The 21,550-nt window shown below is 40.9% G+C and overlaps 1 protein-coding gene across 2 annotated transcripts in view; it reads right to left on the reverse strand.

The window, feature by feature from the left end:
* Positions 1-14,950: 14,950 nt before the first annotated feature.
* LOC119285324 (protein SIEL-like) overlaps positions 14,951-21,550 on the reverse strand; it is a 10,026-nt gene continuing 3,426 nt past the window's right edge. The window contains exons 8-11 of one of the 2 annotated variants that reach the window (XM_037564565.1): positions 21,272-21,358; positions 21,115-21,162; positions 16,675-17,123; positions 14,951-16,579 (exon numbers count right to left, since the gene is read on the reverse strand). In XM_037564565.1, the coding sequence (XP_037420462.1) occupies positions 15,652-16,579; positions 16,675-17,123; positions 21,115-21,162; positions 21,272-21,358 (1,512 nt within the window). In that variant the 3' untranslated portion in view covers positions 14,951-15,651. The remainder of the gene's footprint in view (positions 16,580-16,674; positions 17,124-21,114; positions 21,163-21,271; positions 21,359-21,550) is intronic. The other variant, XM_037564566.1, reaches the window with a different exon arrangement.

Genomic DNA, 21,550 nt, shown 5'->3' on the forward strand with positions numbered 1-21,550 from the left:
CTGTTTGGGTGCTTGCTTGAGTCCATACAGAGCACACTTTTCCTTCTTGACCATCTACTACAAACCCATCTGGTTGTTCCATATAAATTTCCTCATCTAACTCTCCATTTAGGAAAGCAGTCTTAACATCCATTTGATGAACGGGAAGACCATGTGAGGCAGCCAGTGAAAGTAGTACTAGAATAGTGGTCAGTCGAGCCATAGGTGAGTAAGTATCAAAGAAATCTTCACCTTCCTTTTGGGTATAACCCTTAGCCATGAGTCGTACCTTGTACTTCTCAATAGTACCATGATACGTCTCCAATGTATCTATAATTTTTTATTGTTCCATGCTATTATATTATCAACCTTGGATGTTTTATATGCAATTGTATGCTATTTTATATGATTTTTGGGACTAACCTATTAACCTAGAGCCCAGTGCCAGTTCCTGTTTTTTTCCTTGTTTTTGAGTATCACAGAAAAGGAAAACCAAATGGAGTCCAATTGACCTGAAAATTGAAGGAGCTTATTTTTGGAACAGAAGAAGCCCACGGAGCATCAAAGATGGACCAGAAGAGTCTCGGGCTGCCCATGAGGGTGGGGGGGCCACCCCCTGGGCGCGCCCCCCTGCCTCGTGGACAGCCCGGAGACACCCTGCCTTGTTCCCGACTGCAACACCTCTTATATAACCCAAAACTTCTAGAAAGAAACCTAGATCGGGAGTTCCGCCGCCAGAAGCCTCCGTAGCCACCGAAAATCAACCTAGACCCATTCCAGCACCCTGTCGGAGGGGGGAATCCCACTCCGGTGGCCATCTTCATCATCCCGGCGCTCTCCATGACGAGGAGGGAGTAGTTCTCCCTCGGGGCTGAGGGTATGTACCAGTAGCTATGTGTTTGATCTCTCTCTCTCTCTCTCTCTCTCTCTCGTATTCTTGAGTTGGCACGATCTTGATGTATCGTGAGCTTTGCTATTATAGTTGGATCTTATGATGTTTCTCCCCCTCTACTCTCTTGTGATGAATTGAGTTTTCCCTTTGAAGTTATCTTATCGGATTGAGTCTTTAAGGATTTGAGAACACTTGATGTATGTCTTGCATGTGCTTATCTGTGGTGACAATGGGATATCACGTGATCCACTTGATGTATGTTTTGGTGATCAACTTGTGAGTTCTGTGACCTCGTGAACCTATGCATAGGGGTTGGCACGCGTTTTCGTCTTGACTCTCCGGTAGAAACTTTGGGGCACTCTTTGAAGTTCTTTGTGTTGGTTGAATAGATGAATCTGAGATTGTGTGATGCATATCATATAATCATACCCACGGATACTTGAGGTGACATTGGAGTATCTAGGTTACATTAGGGTTTTGGTTGATTTGTGTCTTAAGGTGTTATTCTAGTATGAACTCTTGAATAGATCGATCAGAAAGAATAACTTTGAGGTGATTTCATACCCTACCATAATCTCTTCGTTTGTTCTCCGCTATTAGTGACTTTGGAGTGACTCTTTGTTGCATGTTGAGGGATAGTTATATGATCCAATTATGTTATTATTGTTGAGAGAACTTGCGCTAGTGAAAGTATGAACCCTAGGCCTTGTTTCCAAGCATTGCAATACCGTTTTCGCTCACTTTTATCGTTAGTTACCTTGCTTTTTTATATTTTCAGATTACAAAAACCTATATCTACCATCCATATTGCACTTGTATCACCATCTCTTCACTGAACTAGTGCACCTATACAATTTACCATTGTATTGGGTGTGTTGGGGACACAAGAGACTCTTTGTTATTTGGTTGCAGGGTTGTTTGAGAGAGACCATCTTCATCCTACGCCTCCCACGGATTGATAAACCTTAGGTCATCCACTTGAGGGAAATTTGCTACTGTCCTACAAACCTCTGCACTTGGAGGCCCGACAACTTCTACAAGAAGAAGGTTGTGTAGTAGACATCAAGCTCTTTTTTGGCCCCGTTGCCGGGGAGGTTAGCGCTTGAAGGTATATCTTTAGATCTTGCAATCGAATCTTTTTGTTTCTTGTTTTATCACTAGTTTAGTTTATAAAAGAAAACTACAAAAAATGGAATTGAGGGTACCTCATATGCGTCATCTTTTTAATATCTTTCATGAAAATAAGGATTCCGATAATTGTGCCAAAGTGCTAGAAGAAGATGGCATTACAATGTTTGGCACTAAATCTTTGAATGATGAGCATGATTGCAATGTTATTAGTATGAACTCTTTGAATATCCATAGTACTAATGATAATTGCACTAGTCATGATGAAAATGTCTCTTATAAGCATGTCAACTTTTGTGAAATACATAGAGCTTGCAAGCACACACCAAATAGGGAAGATAGATTTTGCAAGAGGCATAAGTATTTGGAAACTAAATGGTTGCAAGAAAGGCTAGATGATTGTGCTGAAATATTCAATATTTATCGCCATCCTTGTGAACTTTGCAATGAACATGGTCATTTAAAGCTCCAATGTTATTTGTTTCATGATCAAATCGTGTCCAAAAATTGTGATTACTTGATTACCCTTGAGCATCATAAAGAGCTTAGTCTTCTTTTGGGGTATGAAGAAATGAAACGTATAACTGAGGGCATTCCAAAATTTAATCTTGATAGATTTCTTGATTTTGATCTAGAAGAAATTTTTATGTATTGTGCGGTGAATTGCATTGAAAATCCTTATATTTCCAACTACCTAAAGACAAGAAAACAAATAGAAGATGAAGAGAATACTAATGAAAGGGAAGATACTTCCCAATATTCTCCTTATTTCTTATGATGAATCAAGTAACGAGGAGGAGCCTCCTATTTAACCAATCTCATTAATAAGGAGCTCCGAAAAGAGGATTAAACCCACACATGATGCAAAGAAGAAAAAGAAAAGACGGAGAAGCAAAGGTAGAAAGGTATCCCTCCCAAATGATGTTGCTCCTATTACTCATTGTGAGGATGATAATTGCTATACTATTGGTGATATCCATACTATTAATAATGAGAGTGATTATGCTTATGATATGAAAATGCCCAAGCTTGGGTATGCTATGTTTGATGAGAATGACAAGTTTGAGAATATATTTGCTGCAATTAATTTTTGTCCCAAGCTTGGGGATGCTATTTTTAGTGAAGATGATATTTTTAGTCTCCCAAGTTTTGATAAGTAAATTTATTATTATGATAGCATGCCTCCTATCTATGATGGTTATATTGATGAAAGTGGATTTGGAGAGGTCATGACTTTATTTAGTAATGATTCCACTATCTTGGAAGAGGTTTCAATCGATTATCATGAGAACAAAGTTGCTACTTATGATGATTATTGTGATGACACGTATGCTATAAAAAGTAGTGATGATTATATTAAAACTTGTCATGATTATGATTACCCTTTTCCTGAATATTACTCTTTTAATGTGGAAATAATTTGTAGTATTCGAGTTATTATGATACTCCCACTATTCCGAATGAAAAGAATTTTGCTTATGTGGAGAGTAGTAAATTTCTATGCTTGTAGATCATGAGAGAAATGCTTTATGTGATGGTTATATTGTTGATGCTACTGAAATTTATTATTATGGAGGAATATATGCTTATAGGAATTGCAATAATATCAAGTTTCCTCTCTATGTGCTTAAAGTTTTAAAGTTATCCTTGTTTTACCTTCCTATGCAAGTTGATTCTTGTTCCCACAAGTTGTTTGCTCACAAAATCCATATGCATAGGAAGTGGGTTAGACTTAAATGTGCTATCCATATTCTCCATGATGCTCTCTTTATGTTACAATTCTTATCTTTTATGTGAGCACCATTGAAATCATCATGCCTAGGTAGGGGCGTTAAACGATAGCGCTTGTTGGGAGGCAACCCAATTTTTATTTTTGTTCCTTGATTTTTGTTCCTGTTTGGTAATAAATAATTCATATAGCCTCTGTTTAGATGTGGTTTTATGCTTTTAATTAGTGTTTGTTCCAAGTAGAACCTTTGGGGAGACTTGGGTGAAGTCTTTGTGATCTTGCTGTAAAAAAACAGAAACTTTAGCGCTCACGAGATTAGCTGCCATGTTTTACTGGAGAGTGCGATTAAGTTGATTCTTTTTGCAGATGATTAATAGACAAATTCCTCACGTCCAAAAATTTATTTCATAATTTTATGAGTTCCATAAGTATACGTTTGATACAGATTACTACAGACTGTTCTGTTTTTGACAGATTCTGTTTTCTATGTGGTGTTTGCTTATTTTGATGAATCCATGAGTAGTATCGGAGGGTATGAACCCTAGAGAAGTTGGAATACAGTAGATATTACAACAATATGAATTTAGAATGAGTTCACAACAGTACCTAAGTGGTGATTTATTTTCTTATACTAATGGAGCTTACGAGTTTTCTGTTGAGTTTTGTGTTGTGAAGTTTTCAAGTTTTGGGTAAAGATTCGATGGACTATGGAATAAGGAGTGGCAAGAGCCTAAGCTTGGGGATTTCCAAGGCACCCCAAGGTAATATTCAAGGACAACCAAGAGCCTAAGCTTGGGGATGCCCCGGATGGCATCCCCTCTTTCGTCTTCGTCTATCAGTAACTTTACTTGGAGCTATATTTTTATTCATCACATGATATGTGTTTTGCTTGGAGCGTCATTTTATTTTATTTTATTTTGCGTGCTGTTTGAATAAAATACCAAGATCTGAAATTCTTAAATGTTAGAGAGTCTTCACATAGTTGCATAATTATTCGACTACTCATTGATCTTCACTTATATCTTTTGGAGTAGTTTGTCATTTGCTCTAGTGCTACACTTATATCCTTTTAGAGCACGGCGGTGGTTTTATTTTTAAGAAATAGATGAACTCTCATGCTTCACTTATATTATTTTTAGAGTATTTTAGAACAGCATGGTAGTTTGCTTTGGTTATGAAACTAGTCCTAATATGATAGGCATCCAAGTGGGATATAATAAAAACTTTCATAAAAGGTGCATTGAATACTATGAGAAGTTTGATACTTGACAATTGTTTTGAGATATGAAGATGGTGATATTAGAGTTATGCTAGTTTAGTAGTTGTGAATTTGATAAATACTTGTGCTAAAGTTTGTGATTCCCGTAGCATGCACGTATGGTGAACCTTTATGTGATGAAGTCGGAGCATGCTTTATTTATTGATTGTCTTCCTTATGAGTGGCGGTCGGAGACGAGCGATGGTCTTTTCCTACCAATTTATCTCCCTAGGAGCATGCGTGTAGTACTTCGTTGCGATAACTAATAGATTTTTGCAATGAGTATGTGAGTTCTTTATGACTAATGTTGAGTCCATGGATTATACGCACTCTCACCCTTCCACCATTGCTAGCCTCTCTAATACCGCGCACCTTTCACCGGTATCATACACTCACCATATACCTTCCTCAAAACAACCACCATACCTACTTATTATGGCATTTCCATAGCCATTCCGAGATATATTGCCATGCAACTTTCCACCGTTCCATTTATTATGACACGCTCCATCATTGTCATATTGCTTTGCGTGATCATGTAGTTGACATCGTATTTGTGGCAAAGCCACCATTCATAATTTCATACATGTCACTCTTGAGTCAATGCACATCCCGGTACACCGCCGGAGGCATTCACGTAGAGTCATATTTTGTTCTAAGTATCGAGTTGTAATTCTTGAGTTGTAAGTAAATAAAAGTGTGATGATCTTCATTATTAGTCATTGTCCCATGTGAGGAAAGGATGATGGAGACTATGATTCCCCCACAAGTCGGGATGAGACTCCATACGCAAAAACATAAAAAAATAGAAGGCCCAAAAATAAAAAACGAGAGAAAAAGAGAGAAGGGGCAATGCTACTATCCTTTTACCACACTTTTGCTTCAAAGTAGCACCATGATCTTCATGATAGAGAGTCTCCTATGTTGTCACTTTCTGATAACCCACAAGTATAGGGGATCGCAACAGTTTTCGAGGGTAGAGTATTCAACCCAAATTTATTGATTCGACACAAGGGGAGCCAAAGAATATTCTCAAGTATTAGTAGCTGAGTTGTCAATTCAACCACACCTGGAAACTTAATATCTGCAGCAAAATATTTAGTAGCAAAGTAATATGATAGTAGTGGTAACGTTAGCAAAAGTAATATTTTGGGGTTTTATAGTGATTGTAATAGTAGCAACGGAAAAGTAAATAAGCGAAGAACAATATATGAAAAGCTCGTAGGCAATGGATCCGTGATGGAGAATTATGCCGGATGCAATCGATCATGTAACAGTTATAACATAGGTGACACAGAACTAACTCCAATTCATCAATATAATGTAGGAATGTATTCCGAATATAGTCATACGTGCTTATGGAAAAGAACTTGCATGACATCTTTTGTCCTACCCTCCCGTGGTAGTGGGGTCCTATTGGAAACTAAGGGATATTAAGGGCTCCTTTTAATAGAGTACCGGACCAAAGCATTAACACATAGTGAATACATGAACTCCTCAAACTACGGTCATCACCGGTAAGTATCCCGATTATTGTCACTTCGGGGTTAACGGATCATAACACATAATAGGTGACTATAGATTTGCAAGATAGGATCAAGAACTCACATATATTCATGAAAACATAATAGGTTCAGATCTGAAATCATGGCACTCAGGCCCTAGTGACAAGCATTAAGCATAGCAAAGTCATAGCAACATCAATCTCAGAACATAGTGGATACTAGGGATCAAACCCTAACAAAACTAACTCGATTACATGATAAATCTCATCCAACCCATCACCGTCTAGCAAGCCTACGATGGAATTACTCACGCACGGCGGTGAGTATTATGAAATTGGTGATGGAGGAAGGTTGATGATGACGATGGCGACGGATTCCCCTCTCCGGAGCCCCGAACAGACTCCAGATCAGCCCTCCCGAGAGAGTTTAGGGCTTGGCGGCGGCTCCGCATCGTAAAACGCGATCAATCCTTCTCCGTGATTTTTTTCTCCCCGAACACGAATATATGGAGTTGGAGTTGAGGTCGGTGGAGCGTCAGGGGGGCCACGAGGCAGGGGGCGCGCCCAAGGGGGTAGGGCGCCCCCCACCCTCGTGGACAGGGTGTGGGCCCCCTGATGTGGATCTTTCTTCCAGTATTTTTTATATATTCCAAAAATAATCTCCGTTGATTTTCAGGTCATTCTGAGAACTTTTATTTCTGCACAAAAATAACACCATGGCCATTCTGCTGAAAACAACGCCAGTCCGGGTTAGTTCCATTCAAATCATGCAAGTTAGAGTCCAAAACAAGGGCAAAAGTGTTTGGAAAAGTAGATACGGAGGAGACGTATCACTTTCATATACTAGTGGGAATCTTTCATTATAGAACTTGGCTTGTATATTCCAATGATGTGCTTCCTCAAAATGCCCTAGGTCTTCGTGAGCAAGCAAGTTGGATGCACACCCACTTACTTTCTTTTAAGCTTTCATACACTTATAGCTCTATTGCATCCGTTGCATGACAATCCCTACTCACTCACATTGATATCTATTGATGGGCATCTCCATAGCCCGTTGATACGCCTAGTTGATCTGAGACTATCTTCTCCTTTTTGTCTTCTCCACAACCACCATTCTATTCCACCCATAGTTCTATGTCCATGGCTCACGCTCATGTATTGCGTGAAGATTGAAAAAGTTTGAGAACATCAAAAGTATGAAACAATTGCTTGGCTTGTCATCGGGGTTGTGCATGATTTAAATATTTTATGCAATGAAGATAGAGCATAGCCAGACTATTTTGTAGGGATAGCTTTCTTTGGCCATGTTATTTTGAGAAGACATGATTACTTTGTTAGTGTGCTTGAAGTATTATTATTTTTATGTCAATATTAAACTTTTGTCTTGAATCTTATGGATCTGAATATTCTTGCCACAATAAAGAAGATTATATTGATGATTATGTTAGGTAGCATTCCACATCAAAAATTCTGTTTTTATCATTTACCTACTCGAGGATGAGCAGGAATTAAGCTTGGGGATGCTTGATACGTCTCCAACGTATCTATAATTTTTGATTGTTCCATGTTATTATATTATCAACCTTGGATGTTTTATATGCTATTTTATATGATTTTTGGGACTAATCTATTAACCTAGAGCCTAGTGCCAGTTTCCGTTTTTTCCTTGTTTTTGAGTATCGCAGAAAAGGAAAACCAAACAGAGTCCAATTGACCTGAAAATTGACGGAGCTTATTTTTGGAACAGAAGAAGCCCACGGAGCATCGAAGATGGACCAGAAGAGTCCCGGGCTGCCCAGGAGGGTGGGGGCGCACCCACCCCTCTGGGCGCGCCCCCTGCCTCGTGGACAGCCCGGAGACCCCCCTTCCTTGTTCCCGACTCCAACACCTCTTATATAACCCAAAACTTCCAGGAAGAAACCTAGATCGGGAGTTCCGCCGCCAGAATCCTCCGTAGCCACCGAAAACCAATCTAGACCCGTTCCGGCACCCTGCCGGAGGGGGGAATCCCTCTCAGGTGGCCATCTTCATCATCCCGACACTCTCCATGACGAGGAGGGAGTAGTTCTCCCTCGGGGCTGAGGGTATGTACCAGTAGCTATGTGTTTGATCTCTCTCTCTCTCTCTTTCGTGTTCTTGAGTTGGCACGATCTTGATGTATCGCGAGCTTTGTTATTATAGTTGGATCTTATGATGTTTCTCCCCCTCTACTCTCTTGTGATGAATTGAGCTTTCCCTTTGAAGTTATCTGATTGGATTGAGTCTTTAAGGATTTGAGAACACTTGATGTATGTCTTGCATGTGCTTATCTGTGGTGACAATGGGATATCACGTGATCCACTTGATGTATGTTTTGGTGATCAACTTGCGAGTTTCGTGACCTTGTGAACTTATGCATAGGGGTTGACACACGTTTTCGTCTTGACTCTCCGGTAGAAACTTTGGGGCACTCTTTGAAGTTCTTTGTGTTGGTTGAATAGATGAATCTGAGATTGTGTGATGCATATCGTATAATCATACCCACGGATACTTGAGGTGACATTGGAGTATCTAGGTGACATTAGGGTTTTGGTTGATTTGTGTCTTTAAGGTGTTATTCTAGTATGAACTCTTGAATAGATCGATCGGAAAGAATAACTTTGAGGTGGTTTCGTACCCTACCATAATCTCTTCGTTTGTTCTCTACTATTAGTGACTTTGGAGTGACTCTTTGTTGCATGTTGAGGGATAGTTATATGATCCAATTATGTTATTATTGTTGAGAGAACTCGCACTAGTGAAAGTATGAACCCTAGGCCTTATTTCCAAGCATCGCAATACCGTTTTCGCTCACTTTTATCATTAGTTACCTTGCTGTTTTTATATTTTCAGATTACAAAAACCTATATCTACCATCCATATTGCACTTGTACCACCATCTCTTCGCCGAACTAGTGCACCTATACAATTTACCATTGTATTGAGTGTGTTGGGGACACAAAAAACTCTTTGTTATTTGGTTGCAGGGTTGTTTGAGAGAGACCATCTTCATCCTACACCTCCCACGGATTGATAAACCTTAGGTCATCCACTTGAGGGAAATTTGCTATTGTCCTACAAACCTCTGCACTTGGAGGCCCAACAACGTCTACAAGAAAAAGGTTGTGTAGTAGACATCATACCATCAGGCCTAGGCTTCTTCTTGAATACCCATTTGCACCCTATAGGTTTGCACCCATAAGGACGATCAATTATCTCCCATATTTCATTTGCCAAGATGGAATCCATCTCACTACGAACCGCTTCCTTCCAGTAGTCAGCAGCCTCAGATGCATATGTCTCTGAAATAGAACTGGGAGTGTCATCTATGAGATACACAAGAAAATCATCACCAAAGGACTTTGCAGTCCTCCGTCTCTTGCTCCTAGTAGGAACTTCATTGTTCTCCTCCACAGAATTTTCAAAGTGTTCCATTGAAATGGTAGGTTCAGTCATTGTAACTAATTACTGATTTGATGTACTAGGCATCTCCTGATTTGATGAGGTAGAAATATCCTTCATGGGAAAGATATCTTCAAATAAAGTCGCATCATTAGACTCCATGATTGTACCGACATGCATGTCAGATACCTCAGATTTTACAACCAAGAATCTACAGCCAATGCTATGAAAAGCATATCCCAGGAAAACACAATCCACAGTTTTTGGTCCCAGCTTGCGCTTCTTTGGAATTGGCACATTGACTTTCGCCAAACAACCCCGAGTTCGTAGATAAGAGAGCTTTAACCTTTTACTCTCCCATTCCTCGAATGGAATTATCTCTTTGTTCTTTGTGGGAACTCGGTTTAGGACATGACATGCAGTTAATATCGCCTCCCCCCACCATGGCTTGGAGAGACCCGATGTGTCTAACATGGCGTTAACCAAATCAGTTAGATTACGTTTCTTTCTTTCGGCTACCCCATTTGACTGAGGTGAATAGGGAGGCGTCCTCTCATGGATTATACCATGTTCCACACAAAAAGAATCAAATTCATTTGAGAAATACTCTCCACCACGATCGGACCTAAGCCTCTTGATCTTTCGATCAAGTTGGTTTTCCGCTTCAGCTTTATAGATCTTGAAATAGTTCAAAGCCTCATCCTTAGCTTTCAGAAGATACACATGGTATTATCTAGTGGAGTCATCAATTAACGTCATAAAATACTTCTTTCCACCTTTTGTCAACACACCATTCATTTCACAAAAATCTGAATGTATGAGCTCTAGTGGTGCAAGATTTCTTATTTCTGTAGTCGTATGAGACTTACGAGGTTGCTTAGCTTGCACACACACTTGACACTTAGATCCCTTGACAGTGATGAAACTAGGGGTTAAGTTCAAATTCGCTAGTCGCGACATGCAACCAAAGTTAACATGACAAAGACGTGAATGCCACACATTTGATTCACTATTGTTGCAAACATGATTACCAACTTTATTGCAAACATCTGATAAGGCTAAACGAAACAGGCCTCCTGACTCATAGCTTTTACCAAAAAAAGTTCCATACTTGGATATTACAAATTTATTCGACTCAAAGACAAGCTTGTAGCCATCTCTACACAGAAGAGATCCGCTAACAAGATTTTTATTGACGGAGGGGACATAATGCACGTTTTTCAGCCACGCGATTTTCCCCGAAGTAAACTTCAGACCGACCGTGCCAACACCACGAATAGAAGCACTTGAACCGTTTCCCATTAGCACAGTTGAAGTCCCTACGGTCTGATAAGACGAAAACATGGAAATATCACCGCATGCATGCACATTAGCACCCGTGTCAATCAACCAATCAGGAGAATAACATACTGAAAGAATAGTGAAAAATATACCATACCCAGCAACCTTCATGTCAGTGTCACCAATGACAGCATTAGCGGTCTTGCCGCCTTTTCCAAGATTAGGGCAACTAGGAGCACAATGGTCAGGATCTCCGCACACATGACAAACACCTTTCTTCGTGTCATTCTTCTTCTTCTTGAAGTTGGTGTGTTGTACAACCTTGTTCTTCCCATCACATGTTGCTTTACCATCAAACTTGCCCTTATTCTTGAACTTGTGGGACTGGAAATTTTTCTTCGGTATCAAATTGGTACTAGATCCTCCCTCAATACCTCGAGCACGTGTGTCTTTTGCTCTCGCCTTTTCTTCCACATCAAGAGTACCAATGAGATCCGGAATGGAAAACTCCTGTCTCTTGTGTTTCAGTAAGGTAGCAAAGTTCCTCCACGAAGGTGGAAGCTTAGTGATGATGCCTCCGGCAACAAACTTGTTTGGTAGCATACAATTGAAGTGCTCAAGTTCTCTAGCAAATGACTGTATCTCGTGAGCTTGCTCAACCACGGAATTATTCCATGATGTACAGCTCCGTGCCGGCATCCGAGACCCCAAACTTGGTCTCGAGTGCATCCCACATATCTTTTTCATTGTCAATTGACGCATAAGCATCAACTATGTTCTCACCAAGAACGCTTAAGAGAGCAGCCTTAAACAAGGTATTCATTTTCTGAAAAGCTTATTCCCGTTGAGCATCATACTCTCCTTCAGGTTTGCCAAGAGCATGCCAACTCATGGTTTGAAACCATAAGACTGCTCTTACACGCCACCTCTTATAGTGAATACCCTCAAACATAGGAAGTCTCATGGAAGCAGCAAAACCACTCGGGGTAAATTGCCTATAATAAGGTTTTTGGATTGTTGGAAATATGAGCAGTTTACCATATGATTTTATTAACAGAAATACTAGATAAAGCATGACTAATATAGCAGAGATCAAGCAAGGCATGCAATCTGACAGAGAGAGGGTAAATAGCATCTGCATATATGAACTAGAACCAAACAAATCTAGAGCAGACACTAAAGCAAGAAAGTGTGGTAGAACTTCAAACAGAGAAAGTATGAACACGTACGTACAACAGGGGAAGCACTGGTCTTGGGGTCGCGGTCCTCGCCAGCCATGTCGTCGAAGAGGTTGTCGATGTCGGGGAAGAAGTCGTCGTCGGGGAAGTAGTCGTCGGAGTCCGAGGCGTCCGTGACGAAAAAGTCAGTAGTCGCGTAGCGCGCTCCCCCAAAACCTTATCACCCTTCTCCCGTACAAGACTCAAAGAGGTGGGTTCCGGAGGCCTACTGTCCCGACCTGCGGTGCATGCCGCAAGCCGGGATGGGGAAGATTGCAGCAGCAACGCAGTGCTCAGGAACTTGGTGGCGAGAGGAAGATGGTCTTCTGATGTGTCTCTCTAAAGAGGAATGACCTCTCTTATATAGGCACAGGAGAAAGAGGCGACGAGAGGTGAAACAACAGATAGAGACGAAGCGAACAGGTGCGCCGTTCGGATTCAATCTCCACTACAGCAAAAACGTTTTAGCTCCCGTGTGACCGTCTGTATATCCGCCGTGCGTGGCAAAAATTTAAACATCGGCTCATTCCCGCAACCCGCGGCGCGTCGTGGCGAGGCGGGTGGAGGAGGAGCGCGCGTGAATGTCTCTCTTATTCTCATGCTCATACATGTGGGGAAACATCCTCCCTTATAACGAGGTCCGACTCCCACCAAACTAGCAATGTGAGACTAAACTTTAGTTCCACCTCTTACCTTGCATGTATGGGCTGCATGGGCCTCCAGGATTTATTAGGAATTTCTGAAACTGCTATTGGGCTGGCCCAAAATAGACAAAATTTCAGCATTTGCCAATGTGTGTTTATCTATCAATGTCATATTTGTAATTCAAATAATCAAGTTCTTGTAGAAAAATAAGTGAGAGAGGACCCTACCGCCAGCAATCACGGCGGTAGGTTCTCACATTTACCGTCGGATGCCTAGCGGTAGGCTGTGAGAACTTACCACATGAAACACCCCATTTGTTGTGACAGACCACTGCCACGCCTGGCACGCCCTACCGCTGCTAGGTGTGGCAGTAGAGTGTGAATACCTACCGCAAAATAGTCTCATTTTCTGTCATAGCAAGCTTGCGCTCACGCAAGCCTAGCACACCCTACCGCCACCCCGGTGACGGTAACTTTAGCTACCCTACCAGGATCTATCCCGGCGATAGTGCAGTTAGGACACGTCAGATCAGAAACGGTTGGTTGATGGGAACTGTCCTTAACTTACCGTCGGGGTCCCGGCGGTAGGAGAAGGGGCAGCTCTAAAAAAATCAAACCGAGGTTAGATCCTGTAAAACTACGTCAAAAAAGTCAAAACACGAAATTTTACCTCCGACTCCGAAATGTCCAGCGAGACGTACTTATACAGTACTAAGCGTTGGATCAACGCACTACTAACTGTCCCTGGCTCGGACACGGCTTGAACGCTCGACCGCAAGACGGCTTGCCATATCAGGTATCCACCATATAAGTCGAGCGTATCCAGGAGAAAGAGCGTATCACCCGATCGAGTCTGCAATCTGCACTAGCAATGGCGTCCCTCGCGTTGATGCCGAGCTGGTTGCGCCGCCGCGCGCACGTCCCGTCCCCGGAGGAAGCGCGCGAGATCGAGAGGAGAAAGAGAAAGGAAGAGTACGATCAGCTGATCGCTTCGCTGAGGCCGCGACCACGCACATGGCGGACTCGCCGGAGGGATCGCCGCGAAGCGCTGGCTAACGAGGCCGCGAAGCGGGAGTGGGTCGAGGAGCAGAAACGGCTGATCGCGGAGGCGAAGCAGCGATCAGGCGGCGTTCCACATCCCTGTTGGAACGATGATGCGCGAGACAGACACAGACGCAGGATGCGGGCGGCAGTGGAGGAACTATCGTCGGCTTTCGAGGCCAAGAAGAGCCAATGGATGGCCGCGCATAAGCGATCGGGGCTCGTGGAAGCTCGGTGGAGCAGCACCGCCGTGAAGGTTCACCCCCTCGCGTCCACGGAGGCGCCTTTGAAGCCCGTAACCGCCGCCGGGAAGAGCAGCGCGGCAGGGGACAGCGAGTCCGGCCGCCGGGTGGAGATGCACGAGGCGAAGGCCATCGAGCAGAAGCACCTGTGGGGAGGCCGCCGCCGCAGCGAGGAGTACTATGCCATGCGCCGGGAGGTACTGAGGAGAGACCGTGCCGCCCTCGACGAGATTACGGAGCCGCAATCTGCATGCGCGACGAGGAAGAAGGAAGAAGATCGTATCTGTCCGTTCTGTTCTCGGCTTCTCGCTGACAGGAGATAGATAGAACGACCGACCATGTTCGGTTCGCAGCTTTGTCCTGCGGTTGTAATCAGAGGTTTCGTGTACCAAGGGAATCAATTCTTCTTAGTTCATCATATCCTACTAAACTTTTGTCCATGGTAATCTTTAGCTTTGTCTTGGATATTTTCACCCTTGTCCTCGATCGTCCGCATGGATATTTTCACAAAACAACTTTTTTCTAGGCCAATAACAAAAAATATAGAATCAACTAAGGATTCAGTGGAAATGAACAGATCAACATACGAGATCGCAAGTGCAGTTGCTGGGCATGTATATGTACTCCCTCCGTAAAGAAATATAAGAGCAATATAAAAGCGTTGACATCACTAATGTCAAGAAACAAGACACCAGCAGTACTTTCGACAAATAAACACACAGCAAACAAGCCGCTGTCATGCGGCACATCGTATGGTAAGTCCAAATTTACACTAACGGGGAACCTCTCCCAGGCGCAGAAGTGCAGAACTCACATTAGACACACAAATCATACGTGCACAAGGTTAACATTGGCCTCTGCAGCCTCTAATTCAGCAGCCTCATAAAATTCACAGAATTTTCAATTCTTCAGTCATATGCCAAACCCTTGCATATACATACGGCGCGAAGTAAACATACCCTAGCAACAGCAACACATCTTAGTGGTCGGGTAACTGCTTTGTTCCTGCTTACTGCTACCAAAATATCAGCGCAGCCGAATTCTTTATCCAGAGTTCTTGCTAGTACTATATCGGCTATGAGACAACATTCCTTCTGGTCACATGCCATAGAAAAATTCTCGATTCTTAGAGAAAACAACTAATCAGAGTTTGATCTGATGCTACAGTGAAACAACTAATCATATGAAACTCCTCATTAGTCACTACTGGCATCTTAACTGCTTGCGCATATTACTTGATCACAGTTGATGTTAGAACACAATGGTGCACTCGATCAAAGGAGGCATGCTGAAGAACTTGCTGCACATGACCACTATCATTTCGACCATTGCCTTTGCTCGGTATCAGCACTAACAAAGTAGACATCCAATTCATCACATAGTTGGACTACACAATCTCTTGGCCCTCCATGTCCTTCCTGGTGAGTGCCGATACTTCCAAATGGGCATTCAATTACCAAGCATGCCCTCATAACAAATGAACATGCCATTGGGGTAGCATAGAAAGGAATGACTCTGGAGCAGCTCTTCATCTTATCATTGCCCTCAAAACAAGACAAGTCTAAGAAGACATGTTGGACGGACTGACCAGCAACCATGCGGAGCCATATTCTATCATGACTAGAGGTATTGCACAGAGACATGTCAAAGGTCACGCCCACGGGTAATCCATAAACGTATGATAACGGATTTTCAGAATCTGTATCCCGGACTTGCAGCACAGCAGTTGTAGCATTAAGCATTTCAAAATCTCTTGCTGGTTTTAGATCAAAGATATCAAGAAAGGTGCAAATGTTGACAATAGGAGTGCCGTCGATAAAGTTACCATCAAACACTTTCTTAACTTCTTTACTGAAGTCGGAAAGCTCATAGGATCCATCGGCACACAGACCATCAATGTGATTAATTATCCAATGCAACTTATCTAGCACTAATTTTGAACATGTTCCAAACTCAGACAGTCTACATAAAATAGCTAACAAAGCAAACTCCAAGACTTGAACCTCCAGTTCTCTATGCAATCCAGCATAACAACATTTCATCCTTCTCACAGATGTATCCAACTTCTCAAGCAAAATATCAAGTGATGTGGGGCCAAAAGCATGAGAATCATCCAACTGAATGAACCACCATATTTCAACAATGAGCTGTACTGCATCAAGATAGTCGCATACAAAGCTCAAGACCGCACTAGTTGATCCAGAAGAATTTACAGCTAAGATATTGACTTCTTCTTTGCATGTTCTATAATAAAGACAATCAAAAGAAGTTGAAGTAATCACAAACAATAGCATGAAAGATTGGTTGCATGGGAAAGAACGGAATATAATAAGTCATACCTCAGAGTACTTTGAACTTTTCCTATACTGCACGGCTTTATCACAGCCCAGGCTCCTTTAACTGTTTCTAATATGAGCCTTGTCGATTGCATTATCACAACTTCATCTAAGTACTTGGTTGTTTTTCCAGCCGTTTCTACCTGTGCATGAGTTCCTCCCACAGTTTCAACGCTGAAACATTCATAATCTCCACCTTCTACAGACACTAACTTCTTTTCCCAAAACTGCATTCCAGCTTGATGATACAAGTAGGATAAGAGTGAATCCTGTTCATCTTCGGCTAGTGCACACGAGATCATCCCAAATAGGGGAATTGCATGTGATAATATAACTGCGGGTATATCCAGTTTTTTGTCTTTATCATCATAAGCAGCCAAGACAGAAACCATTAACAATGCTTTGATTCTAGGTTTATCCAAGATCAGCTCTCCATCAGATGCCATATTGATCTATGTCATAGATAATACAGCATCAAGGGATATAACAAAACTTCATAAAAAATCCAAAAGAAATGTTACTATAAATGTAGCAAATGAAGATATTACTCTACCTACGCATAAAAACAAGTCCGAAGTCCTTGTATGTTAAGAATAACAAAAGGCTAAAGTGAGAAAATATGGTTGGTCAGTGGAATTAATATTCAAATTCTTTTCACCAAATTGTTTGCTTATGCTCATTCCTCAAACAGTTGGGCCTAAGGAGGATAAGCAGGAACTTAAATAAAGCTGATTTTAATATGTTAAAAGTTATTTGCAAACCAAGTGTGTGTGCATGGCATGCTGCTAGGTGTTCTTTTTTGCTATTGGATCTAAAGAGAAGTGAGACTGTACCTCACATACTGAACACACCATCTCAGGTCATAATACCCCTAAAGAGAAAGGAAATTACGTGTGCCAGAAATTATTCAATGATAATGCAGTTGAGAAAGACACATCATGTTAATCTGCAAACTGCTGTCGGCATTTCTTTGAATCAGTAAGATCCCTAAACTAGTAGTGTTGTGATGCATCCTCTGTTCATCTGATTTGGCTCGCACTTCACATTGATTTGTGGCAGTTTGAGCACAGAATAATGTAGGCATGTTCCTCACTGACAACCCTGCCTATTGTTTTAATATATTGTAGGCAATGTGATATCTAGACAGACAAACCATTATGATGTGCAAAAGGTGTATGAGGCTATGAGCAAGCAGCGGTGTGTTTCTCCTTACAAGTAGGCTCTGCTTTAGGCTTTTATTGCATAATAGATATGGATTTGTGATCTATGGTCTTAATTAGAAAAGCATGCTAGCATATGGAAGAATGGATAGTCTATTTGTTGCTCTTACTGATTTGGCTACAAAGAGGAGATCATCTGGAGTGTATCTATCTGCTGTGGACTCAGACACTATCATTATCACCCTACTAACAGATTACCATTTATAGATGATGCTCTATTGGTGATTTTGACTTTTCAAAGGAGTTTCCCTACAAACTCAGTGATTACGTGGCATACATATGCAACTTCTGTTCTGATAGAACTATTTCTCATTTTTCTGTGAATCTACTAGGTACACATCTTGGTTGAACTTCGTGGAATTTTGCAAAATTTGCTTACTGAGTTAGATTGCCCATATCAAGCAAGTTACAGTAATTTATTTGATTTTTTTTACCAATGCTCCATTCTTATAGTATACTAAGATATCCATAGATACTCTTTTCACACACCTTGTGTTCGGTTTATGATATTTGTACTCCACAGAGAAATCTGCATGTCCACGCTTGATATCACCCCCCACCCTGCTGTGACGCTGAGCCACCGATCACGTGGAAGAAGTCAAGAAGAAGGGAGTGAAAGGAGAGACTGGGAGGGGTAGGTTAGAAATGCAAGCCACTTTGATACTTAGATGAAAACATGATGGATTGTTCGCAGACTAATAATTAGCCATCAAAATGGATGTTTCGTTTTGATGCAAACAATGGTTAACATTTGTTTCTTCGTAGAAAGTTTCCTGCAGATTGCAATGCCATTGGTGCCTCTGAAGCTAAATAAATGTACATGAATTGATTTCCATGCTAATGTGAAAATGAGGCATAATCTGCTTACTTTAATGTAGCATGTAGGTCAAAAACAACGTGACTCCTTGATTGGAAGATGTGTCTGTCCAAACTAGTTCCATTACGATGTTATCATAACTTCATTAATACCTACAATTAAAATGTTATCATTATACTTGCGTCTATAAATACATATGGTTTGGTCGTTATTATTTAAATCTCAAAAGTTCTTGGTTCATATCCTGCTTGTTTATAGATACGTGACTCTGTATAGAAGTTGTGTCTATATAACATATATGTCTCCCTATGAAATTTGACCATGTGTTTGAATGGACAAGATCTGGTCTACTAAGATAGTATAAGATGGAACAGAAAGAATCTAATTAACAAAGATGAAAATAATTCCATATCTTCTGCAGTTACTGCAGCCCAATCTTCAAGGGATTATTTTTCCAATGTTTGACTATATTGACATATCATTATCTTCTAATATTTTAATTCGAAAATATTGGTTTCTCTCTCTCGATCAGTAGCTGGATGTAGTGTGCAACCTATGTAATAGATATGCTATGTGCAACCTTTGTGATAGACTTGGCTATTCATGTTCCTACAACTATTACTTTTTCTCATCCAGTTGGTAGAGATACAAAAGACCTATAACATGAGTTGCCATCATGGCTTATACTTAGTACGTGACCATATCCTCGCAAATTTTTGTTTCTTGGCCTTGATGTAAAACTGTAAAAAGTGGCGGGCCAGCCCATGCCCGGTGCAGCTAAAGAGATATTTGGAAAAAGACGACAACCCAAATAAAGAAGATACAATGTTGGAGAAATGGAACACTCTGGTGCACTCTTGAGGAAGGTTTTAAGGGAAGTCAAACAAGAGGAACTATGCTGCTCGCTGCAACAGTATCAAATATCAACCTTCTGAATGATGGAAGACAATGTCTCTTTGACAGCAAGGGGGCCTTTGAGGGGAGGAAGCCTAAGGCTTTGATCTGATGTATTCTACTATTCTCGGAATTTTTGTAGTTGTTTCCATGCTAAACTGTAAGCACCTCTCGTTGTAGAACTCAAGTCTCAGCTCCAATGAAATTTTATCATCTAACGAAAGGAATCTCAGCTGGTGCGATGCCTGCTATACTGTCTACTATGATCTTTATTTTACAAAATAAATGAGCTACCAGGACCGCTCAAACAATCTGCTAACAGTGATCACATGGCAACGCGACCACAAATAATCTGACAGAGTGCGTCAAGCCATGCCTTGGGTATTCTCAAAATCCAAATTTTGGAAAAAACACGTACCATATTGTGGTCTCAAACTGTGGTTTCAGTCTTACTACCTCCGTACAGGTTTATTGGTCCCCTTTGTAATTTGTGTCAAAGTTTGATCAAAGATTTCATTTAACTAATAAAAATGTTAATGCATGTCAACAAAAATTATATCGTTGGATTCGTATTTGAACATAGTTTTCAATGATATAATTTTTTGTGACATGCATGAATATTTTGTTAGTTTAATCTATGGTCAAAATTTGGCACAAAATACAATGGGGACCAATAAACCAGGACGGAGGTGGTACATTGATAGCAGAAAGTCAAAAAATGGGAATACATTCTCAAATGAGGGAGTATACTTCTTTCCCTCACGAAACCTAGAAAAACAAATGGTAAGAACTTATGATAAACTATGTGTAGTCTTCTAAATGTTGTAGACAAGTGTTAGATATCAGCAAACAACTGTAATGACATTATATATTTTCCGGTCTATAAAAACCTGCAGTAACTCAAATTTGTACTCGCCAAACAATGTTATAGATTTTTCTCCTTTTTGTTTTATTGACTTGCACTTTGTTGACTGTTGCCATCTCAGCTGGAGGGGTAACGTTTCACGCACCAGCCGGTTCACCCAAAAGTCCGAACTAATTGAGAAGGTTGGGCGAACCAGGTATACTTCAACAGGAGGTACCATCTTTTGTCACAGGTTTGGGCATCATCGATATGCACTATCAAGCAACCAAACTTTGATGTTCACATCAGTGCAAAGCCCACATAATCAGGTGTATCTTATAGGATAGGTATTACACAGGGCTTCAAACATTTGACTCATGAGGAGAATGTATATTAATATGATCTTCTAAAAATATATATAAATTAAATATGCTCTTTGCCTTCCAGATTCAGTTGTCCTAAATCAAACTGTAAATATGCAACACATCCTTAAAGTTACTTGGCTAAAAAAGAAATCTACAGTTGGGGTTGAGTAGACTTCATCGTTACAAATTACTTAGCAGCCTGCAAATATAGATGCATTCATTGTTATTATTTAAGGTTGATGGATTGGAATATTCTCAAACTCCATACAACTGACAGAAAATAAGAACATGGGTACACCCTACCGAATTGAGATAGTACCTCCTTTCTAGTATATACCGAACTTGAAAGAACTGTGCAAACAGAAAGAATCAGTGCAGCAGCAATACTGAAAGTGAAAACATACATTTATATAGAACATTAGCATGTAGATAAAATTGGAAGTAAGCAATGGAGAAACACCTCTTTGGCTAAATGTTTGGCTATATTGGCTGAAAAGCTCCCATGATTCTTGCCAATGGAAAACAGAACACCATATATATCTTGATCCTGCATATAATAAATATGGTCGCAACATAGAAGAAAAGAGTCAGTTACCACAAAATTGAAGTCATAGGCTCAAAGCCTCAAATAATTATAGAGTAAGCAATATTCTATACACTGAATGAAACTCAAATTAACATTTAGCAGGATAATTGAGGCTTTGTGTTACATTGACTACACGAATAATTCATCTAGAAA

Source organism: Triticum dicoccoides, chromosome 4A, assembly GCF_002162155.2.
Source record: "Triticum dicoccoides isolate Atlit2015 ecotype Zavitan chromosome 4A, WEW_v2.0, whole genome shotgun sequence".
Classification (NCBI taxonomy): Eukaryota; Viridiplantae; Streptophyta; class Magnoliopsida; order Poales; family Poaceae; genus Triticum; species Triticum dicoccoides.